This window comes from Oncorhynchus mykiss, chromosome 5 (assembly GCF_057628025.1).
Source record: "Oncorhynchus mykiss isolate SJ-2025 chromosome 5, ASM5762802v1, whole genome shotgun sequence".
Classification (NCBI taxonomy): domain Eukaryota; kingdom Metazoa; phylum Chordata; class Actinopteri; order Salmoniformes; family Salmonidae; genus Oncorhynchus; species Oncorhynchus mykiss.
In genome coordinates, this window is record NC_143026.1 from 89152213 (window position 1) to 89161681 (window position 9469).

General features: G+C 45.8%; 1 protein-coding gene across 1 annotated transcript; it reads right to left on the bottom strand.

Annotated features, from left to right (window-relative positions):
* Positions 1-2404: 2404 nt before the first annotated feature.
* plvapb (plasmalemma vesicle associated protein b) lies at positions 2405-8060 on the bottom strand. The gene is made up of 6 exons (XM_021604712.3): positions 6601-8060; positions 6095-6188; positions 5512-5933; positions 4842-5138; positions 4214-4300; positions 2405-4015 (listed from the first exon to the last, which is right to left on the bottom strand). Exons 1-6 carry the CDS (start codon positions 6988-6990, stop codon positions 4007-4009), a joined length of 1299 nt encoding a protein of 432 aa, XP_021460387.3. The 5' UTR covers positions 6991-8060; the 3' UTR covers positions 2405-4006.
* Between the last annotated feature and the right edge of the window lie 1409 nt (positions 8061-9469).

Genomic DNA, 9469 nt, shown 5'->3' on the forward strand with positions numbered 1-9469 from the left:
CTGTAGGGTATAGAGTGGCTGTATGTTATTAGGATATAGAGTGGCTGTAGGGTATGGAGTGGTTGTATGTTATTAGGGTATAGAGTGGTTGTATGTTATTAGGGTATAGAGTGGTTGTATGTTATTAGGGTATAGAGTGGTTGTATGTTATTAGGGAATAGAGTGGCTGTATGTTATTAGGATATAGAGTGGCTGTAGGGTATAGAGTGGTTGTATGTTATTAGGGTATAGAGTGGTTGTATGTTATTAGGGTATAGAGTGGCTGTATGTTATTAGGATATAGAGTGGCTGTAGGGTATAGAGTGGCTGTATGTTATTAGGGTATAGAGTGGCTGTATGTTATTCGGGTATAGAGTGGCTGTATGTTATTAGGGTATAGAGTGGCTGTATGTTATTAGGGTATAGAGTGGCTGTAGGGTATAGAGTGGCTGCAGCACAGTGTAGCTAAAGTAGAACAGCACAGTGTAGCTGAAGTAGGACAGCACAGTGTAGCTAAAGTAGGACAGCACAGTGTAGCTAAAGTAGTACAGCACAGTGTAGCTAAAGTAGAACAGCACAGTGTAGCTAAAGTAGGACAGCACAGTGTAGCTAAAGTAGGACAGCACAGTGTAGCTAAAGTAGGACAGCACAGTGTAGCTAAAGTAGGACAGCACAGTGTAGCTAAAGTAGAACAACATGGATTAGCTAAAGTAGGACAGCACAGTGTAGCTAAAGTAGTACAGCACAGTGTAGCTAAAGTAGGACAGCACAGTGTAGCTAAAGTAGTACAGCACAGTGTAGCTAAAGTAGAACAACATGGATTAGCTAAAGTAGGACAGCACAGTGTAGCTAAAGTAGGACAGCACAGTGTAGCTGATGTAGGACAGCACAGTGTAGCTAAAGTAGTACAGCACAGTGTAGCTAAAGTAGAACAACATGGATTAGCTAAAGTAGGACAGCACAGTGTAGCTAAAGTAGGACAGCACAGTGTAGCTAAAGTAGAACAACATGGATTAGCTAAAGTAGGACAGCACAGTGTAGCTAAAGTAGTACAGCACAGTGTAGCTAAAGTAGAACAACATGGATTAGCTAAAGTAGGACAGCACAGTGTAGCTAAAGTAGGACAGCACAGTGTAGCTGATGTAGGACAGCACAGTGTAGCTAAAGTAGTACAGCACAGTGTAGCTAAAGTAGAACAACATGGATTAGCTAAAATAGAACAACACGGAGTAGCTAAAGTAGGACAGCACAGTGTAGCTAAAGTAGGACAACATGGATTAGCTAAAGTAGAACAGCATGGAGTAGCTAAAGTAGGACAGCACAGTGTAGCTAAAGTAGGACAGCACAGTGTAGCTAAAGTAGGGCAGCATGAAGTAGCTAAAGTAGGACAGCACAGTGTAGCTAAAGTAGGACAGCACAGTGTAGCTAAAGTAGGGCAGCATGGAGTAGCTAAAGTAGAACAGTCTTATAGGCTTTTCCATTGGAGGAAAGAGATCCAGTTTACATCAGGAACCCCCTGTACTTAGGTTAGGCAGGGACCGGGATCTTGTAGTACTATATACAATGTTGTTGTACTGTTATTAATACTATTATTAATACTGTTGAGTGCATTCAGAATAAGTGGGGCACTTTTTTTAATTTCCATCTTCTGCAACCTCTTCAGACATCTATCCAACATATTAGCCCGATACATTTCTGAAATCCTCAGATGTTTCCTAATCAATCACAAATTGAATTGAATTGTCATTGGGGTACACACCCATTTGCGTACGCTGAGTCAAAACCATATTTTCTGTTTTGCATTTGGTAGATTGGGACAACAGGTACATTATGTATGGATATATAGACACCCCAGACCAGGATGTAGATACATTATGTATTGAATTATAGACACCCCAGACCAGGATGCAGGTACATTAAGTATGGATATATAGACACCCCAGACCAGGATGTAGATAGATTATGTATTGAATTATAGACACCCCAGACCAGGATGCAGGTACATTATGTATTGAATTATAGACACCCCAGACCAGGAGGTAGGTACATTATGTATGGATATATAGACACCCCAGACCAGGATGCAGGTACATTATGTATTGAATTATAGACACCCCAGACCACATTATGTATGGATTTACGGATGTGTGTATAGACATAGCCATCATGGGATTTCACCTCTGTTATACTAGCTGTGTGAACATTTTTCCCATGTGGAGCTATTTACAGACTTCATATTGCATAAGGAAGCTATAGACATTATTTTCTCTCCAATTCTTCCACTATTCTTTGAAATTTGCAACAACAAAATAAATAATAATAAGTCTTTCACAAAGGACCCAACGGTAGTGGAGACTGCTGCAGTTCCTAAACTGCTGGTGAGGAGTACGCTTGTATAACAAAGATCACTCAAAGAGGAAGAATATTTTTTAAAGAACTGCAAATTCAAGCTTTTTTATTTTCTCAAATCCAACATGACTTTAGTAGATTTATTTTCTATCATAAATTAGAAAAAAAAGATTAGCAAAGGAAGATGTTAATATCTAAAAACCGACACACTATCAGAAACATTTAATAAACATTGAATTGCGTCTTAGGAACAATTATTTACATATAATCACATGAACTTTATTTGTACACATTTTTCTTTAACCTGAGTATAAAGTTAAAGGAGGACACACACGCTTTTCCCAGTACACAGTGAATTCCAGTAGACAGTGAATTCCCAGCCTAAACTCAGCAATCAAATACAAGTGGAATTACAAGGATAAAAACAACCCTATTAAATTAATTAAATGAATTACATTTAAAAGCGATATGTACTGTATACACTTGAGTTTACAAAACATTAAGGAGACCGTCCTGATATTGAGATGAAGGTAACATGTCTCCTCCCCTTCATCTACAGTGATTGAAGTGGATTTAACAAGTGACATCAATAAGGAATCATAGCTTTCACCTGGTCAGTCCATGTCATGGAAAGAGCAGGTGTTCCTAATGTTTTGTCCACTCAGTGTACATTTGTAGATACAGTTTTTAGACTGAACAAAAATATAACCGCAACATGCAACAATTTCTACGATTTTACTGAGTTACACTTCAAAGAAGGAATATTCATTAGGCCCTACTCTATGGATTTCACGACTGGGCAAGGGCACAGCCATAGGTGGGCCTGGGAGGGCATAGGCCCACCCATTTGGGAGACAGGTCCACTCACTGGGGAGCCAGGCCTAGCCAATCAGAATGAGTTTTTCCCCACAAAGGGGATTTTTACAGACAGAAATACTCCTCAGCACCCCCCCTCAGACGGTCCCTTGAAGAAGCCGGATGTGAATGTCCTGGGCTTGCGTGGTTACACGTGGTCTGCGGTTGTGAGGCCGGTTGGATGTACTGCCGAATTCTATCAAATGACATTGGAGGTGGCTTGTGGTAGACAAATTACCATTCAATTCTCTGGCAACAGCTCCAGTCGACATTTCTGCAGTCAGCATGCAAATTGCACGCTCCTTCAAAACTTGGGATTGTGTTGTGTGACAAAACTGCACATTTTAGAGTGGCCTTTTATTGTCCGCAGCACAAGGTGCACCTGTGTAATACTCGTGTTGTTTAATCAGCTTCTTGATATGCCACACCTGTCAGGTGGATGGATTATCTTGGCAAATGAGAAATGCTCACTAACAGGGATGTAAACAAATTTGTGCACAATTTGAGAGAAATACGTTTTTTTTGTACATATGGAACATTTCTGAGATCTTTTATTTCAGCTCATGAAAAATGGCAACAACACCTTCACGTGTTGCAATTATATTTTTGTTCAGTGTACATGATGTAGGACAGTAGATACAACCTATAGTGTCTGTAGTATTTACACATGGACATTATAAGGTCTAAGAGCACACATTGATCACTGAAAGGCATCGCACCCAATTCTCCAGGGACCATAACAGTAAGTGCCTTCATTTTCTCACTCGGTCATGGCCTAGGTAGAGCTGTGTGAGTGGGGCATCTTCCTCACACCCGTCTCTCCTCACCTCGCCTGAAGGAACAAACAGTAACATGATTACGATGTGGTGTCTGATTTGATTCCATTTTAATATCTAAACTGGGTTTATCATCACTTAGGAGATCAGCTCAAACTGATCTTTTGGTAATGAGTTATTTATTGAACCCTTATTTCTGCAGTTGACAGTGAGTGTAACACCAGTGACTCTGAGAGTCAGGGGTGTGTATGTACCATGTGGGGTTTACTGATCACTGGTGCTGCAATGGATGGCCCCCCCTTCAAGGCTGACATCAGTCCGAGAGGCTTTTGGCCGGTGAGCTGCATTACAGACAAAACATCACAAACAGATTTGAGTTTTACAGCAGATCCTCCTGATCCCCAGAGCTTTATGGACTCGTCATAATACTTGTGACGTAGCCAAAAAATATATAGAAAATACACACAGACACACACACTTGAAACAGTGAATTTCTAAATCGGCACGAGACCTCCGTAGCCCGTAGCTACCGACAAACCATCGGTCAAACTGTGCTTCCTCCTCCTGACGTGTGGTTGTTATCGTCTGTCCATCCCTTCATTTATCTAGGCTGTCTGTCTCTTCCTGTGTCCCCCCCTCCCGACACCACTATTATGCTGACTGAGTCTTTCTCCTCAGCTATGCACCGGGACAACCATTATTGAAGGCTGTGTTTCCTTGGGTTACATTGCTCAACTGTTAACGTAGGGTTGTAGTGGGCTGGTAATGTAGTTCACTCAATACCATAGGGTCCCCACTGATAACAAGCTTCTTTGGTTGGATCTGCTTGCTATCTAAAGTGATTTACAGTTCTGGTAGTGTGCGCAATTATTATTCTCTTACCTTAGGGTTGCAGTTGGTTAGAGCGGTGGTGAGTGACTCGACATTCCCGTTGAGTGTTTTGACCTCAGCCTCCCTCAGAATCAGTCTCTCTCCCTGCAGGCTCTTCTCCTCCCTCAGCCGGTTCTGTTCCTTCAGCAGGGTCTCTACCTGCCTGTCGTGGTTCTCCCGGATCTCTAACAGCAGCCTGCTGCCCTCCGCCGCCGTCGCGCTGCGGTTTTGGACACACTGCTGGAGGTCAAGGGTCAGATGGCTGTTCTGGACCTCCAGGCGACTGGACAGGGCCTGGATGTTTGCCACCTGGATGAAGAGGATAACATATTGTATCAAATTCTTGGGGTATCCCCAACAGGGACTTGAACCAGGGGTCCAGAGACGTGTCAAGCCAACACCTTAACTGTTATACTAAGAGGTCCGAACCTCTTGAAAAGGTCGCTAGGTGTTGGCTTAATTAAGATGCTCTACAGAGCCAGGTTGCTGGATGTTTGTTTGTAGAAAGCGATATGCAAATATACTTGTATTGATTAATTGATTGATACTGTAGGCAGTTGGGTAGAGCAGAAACAGACTGGGAACACTGGCTAACCTGTAAACTCCATGCTAAATTGAACATACCAATACTTTCAAAGTATGTTACATAAATATTTGACCCAGGTCTGGTTCTTCTACATACCTTGTTCCCCACGTTGTCCAGGTATCTCTGGAACTTGTCCTCAACCTCCTTAGACAGGTTGGAGCATCTGGCCCTGATGTTCTCCATCTGCTCTGTCTGCTTCTCACAGGTCAGGTGAAAGGTCATGGAGTGGGGGAACAGGTTGTCGATGCGCACCAGGAAGTTACTGGTCACCATTTGGATCCCCTCCAGAGACTTGGCAAAGTCCTCTTTACACTTCTGGGTGTAGAGTTTCAGGTGTTCCTTCAGGTTGTTGTTCTCCCTACGCAAAGAGATGGTCTCAAGGTTGTGGGCGTCACGGTCCTTGATGGCATTGTCCCTCTCGATGCGGATGTACTGGTTGGTCTGGGTGAAGTTGGCTTCGATCAGTTTGATCATTGCTGCCTGCTGGGAGTTCAGAGACTGGAGGGTTTTTACCTCAGCTGAGGAGAAAAGATATTACAGCAGAAATTGTTGTGACTTGTTGTTATTAGATTGAAATGTTTGGGTCAATGTACTGTGTCACTGTGTCAGGTCTCTATCCCAGTATTAGAAGAGAACGCTCTGCCTAAGCCTGAGGGACAAAGGGGAAGTAGTAACGTACTGTTAGGAGTGGCGAAGATGAAAGGGGTGGTGGGTCCCCGGACATGGGTAGCACGGCTCATCTCTATTTTCCTCTTGTCTGTTTCACACTGGCTCTGTGGAGGACAGAAAGTGTCAGGTTTATTCTTCATAAATGTTAGCTGTGCTCCTCTAATTGAAATAAACTGTCACTTTTTGGGAGAAATGTTAGTGTGCAGATATTCTTGCATTAAAGTCATGTAAAAACATTTGTTTTTATCTAACCTTTTTATCTAACCTCTGAGATAAAACATAAATAAATTTCACAAGAGAAAACTGATATAATTTGCAGCAGAAACAGTTAAAAAAGAAATTCATAAATGTATAATTGTCTCTGTATAGTAATTATTTCTCAGATCTAATGCCAAAATAATTCCTGCACACTAAATGCTTCTAGTGCTGTACATCAGCTCACAAAATCAAAATGAACAAAACATGAGCTAGTATCTATTTATATTACATCATAATGTTACAGTCTCATCTCCTCACCGCTTTCAGTATGAGGGCTCTGATCTGCTCCCCGGAGGCATTCGCTGCTTTCTTTAGCATGGCCACCTCTCCCTCCAGGGCTGTCTTCTCAGCCTTCCTGGCCCCCAGCGCAGCTCCCAGGTCAGCTTTATCCTTCCTCAGGTTAATGTTGTTCTCGCTGATCCTGTTCAAACTCTGCTCCAGCTCCACTACCCTCCTCTCTTCAGCAGACTTCTCTGGCTGGCCGTAGACCAGGAACAGCACCAGGCTCACGATGATGAGGGACTGGATCAGAGAGGAGAAGAAGAAGACCACCCTCATGTAATAGCCGCAGCTCTTTCCCTTTGCCTTGTGGATGTCCTTGGCCTCCAGACCAAACTTGGCCTGTGAGTAGCTGTTGCCACTGTACATCGCTGCTGGATGTCGGTGTGGTCAAGAAGAGGGTATTGAAAAGTCAATGGAGGTCTCTTTGGTTTCTCAGGGGAATTTCCCTCCTTCAAAAAGCTCTCTTGGTGCTCTCTCAAAAAGTGCTGAAGCCTCAAACTGAGTAAACTCTTAGGTTGCTAATGTTTAAAACGAACCAGAGTCAAATTCTCTTTGTCAGTAGTCCTGTATCTATGTAAAGGGTGACCCTGACGACCATGTTTATAAACGCGGAGGCACACTTCCTACACTGTGACTCCTTCCTGGCCCTCCCCTGGCCCCTGGGTAGCCCGGCCCAGCCAGCGCACCGCTCCAGAGGTTATCATAACTTCACCCTGCCCTGCGGGTCAGCAGGGACGTCTGGGCTGACATCACTTTCACATTGCTAGCACTGCACAGCCCTCCTACAACTGTCAGAGACTATCATTACAGAATAACATATCAAATATATTGAAATAAAAAACGACAATGTACAAAGACATATCAAATCCATATAGTAATGTCATGAGATATTTGCAGATGAGGCATGGCTGAAGGACTGATCCATCTATCTTGGTATGTTAGTGTGAACATCTATCTAATTGTTTTATGTCAACCCAACAGGAGCTGAGATACCAGTCGTTTCATTTGAAAATAAAAAGCATTACAAAAGAAATATTAGAAATGAGGTTGAGATATCATGTTGGGAGATACTTTGCGTCCTAGACACCAGAGCAGGCTCTGTGTATTCTTCCTCTCTCACCCCTCCCAGACACCAGCCCAGGCTTCTCACAGTCAGACCTCTCTCACCCCTCCCAGACACCAGCCCAGGCTTCTCACAGTCAGACCTCTCTCACCCCTCCCAGACACCAGCCCAGGCTTCTCACAGTCAGACCTCTCTCACCCCTCCCAGACACCAGCCCAGGCTTCTCACAGTGACCTCTCTCACCCCTCCCAGACACCAGCCCAGGCTTCTCACAGGGACCTCTCTCACCCCTCCCAGACACCAGCCCAGGCTTCTCACAGTCAGACCTCTCTCACCCCTCCCAGACACCAGCCCAGGCTTCTCACAGTCAGACCTCTCTCACCCCTCCCAGACACCAGCCCAGGCTTCTCAGTCAGACCTCTCTCACCCCTCCCAGACACCAGCCCAGGCTTCTCACAGTCAGACCTCTCTCACCCCTCCCAGACACCAGCCCAGGCTTCTCACAGTGACCTCTCTCACCCCTCCCAGACACCAGCCCAGGCTTCTCACAGTCAGACCTCTCTCACCCCTCCCAGACACCAGCCCAGGCTTCTCACAGTCAGACCTCTCTCACCCCTCCCAGACACCAGCCCAGGCTTCTCACAGTCAGACCTTTCTCACCCCTCCCAAACACCAGCCCAGGCTTCTCACAGTGATCTCTCTCACCCCTCCCAGACACCAGCCCAGGCTTCTCACAGTCAGACCTCTCTCACCCCTCCCAGACACCAGCCCAGGCTTCTCACAGCAAGACCTCTCTCACCCCTCCCAGACACCAGCCCAGGCTTCTCACAGTCAGACCTCTCTCACCCCTCCCAGACACCAGCCCAGGCTTCTCAGTCAGACCTCTCTCACCCCTCCCAGACACCAGCCCAGGCTTCTCACAGTCAGACCTCTCTCACCCTTCCCAGACACCAGCCCAGGCTTCTCACAGTCAGACCTCTCTCACCCCTCCCAGACACCAGCCCAGGCTTCTCACAGTCAGACCTCTCTCACCCTTCCCAGACACCAGCCCAGGCTTCTCACAGTCAGACCTCTCTCACCCCTCCCAGACACCAGCCCAGGCTTCTCACAGTCAGACCTCTCTCACCCCTCCCAGACACCAGCCCAGGCTTCTCACAGTCAGACCTCTCTCACCCCTCCCAGACACCAGCCCAGGCTTCTCACAGTCAGACCTCTCTCACCCTTCCCAGACACCAGCCCAGGCTTCTCACAGTCAGACCTCTCTCACCCCTCCCAGACACCAGCCCAGGCTTCTCAGTCAGACCTCTCTCACCCCTCCCAGACACCAGCCCAGGCTTCTCACAGTCAAACCTCACTCACGCCTCCCAGACACCAGCCCAGGCTTCTCACAGTGACCTCTCTCACCCCTCCCAGACACCAGCCTAGGCTTCTCACAGTGACCTCTCTCACCCCTCCCAGACACCAGCCCAGGCTTCTCACAGTCAGACCTCTCTCACCCCTCCCAGACACCAAATGTGGACGTGGCCCGTGCAGCACTGTGGGGAATAGTTGTTATTTTGTGATCCCTGAGAGGAGGACAGTTCCTTATTGTTGTTCTGTTAACTCCTCTATCATAGCTGCCCCTGTGTCTGCGTGCTGCCTGGGGAACAGGAAATAGCATCTGCATGTGTGGATCACATTGTTCATTCATTTGTGGATGGAATGTGATCAGGAATTTGGCATTTGGGTTGTTTAGCATGATAGCACTGCGTTTTACTCCGAAATGGGATTTTCTTTTAATTA

Bases quoted from the DNA above. Each gene is read 5' to 3' on its own strand.
- plvapb (XM_021604712.3), bottom strand. From the start codon at position 6,990: ATGTACAGTGGCAACAGCTACTCACAGGCCAAGTTTGGTCTGGAGGCC. The intron at 6,189-6,600 runs GTGAGGAGATGA...TGTCCTCCACAG, and splicing joins GAGCCCTCATACTGAAAGCG to AGCCAGTGTGAAACAGACAA. The intron at 4,301-4,841 runs GTAAGAGAATAA...TCTGTAATGCAG, and splicing joins TAACCAACTGCAACCCTAAG to CTCACCGGCCAAAAGCCTCT.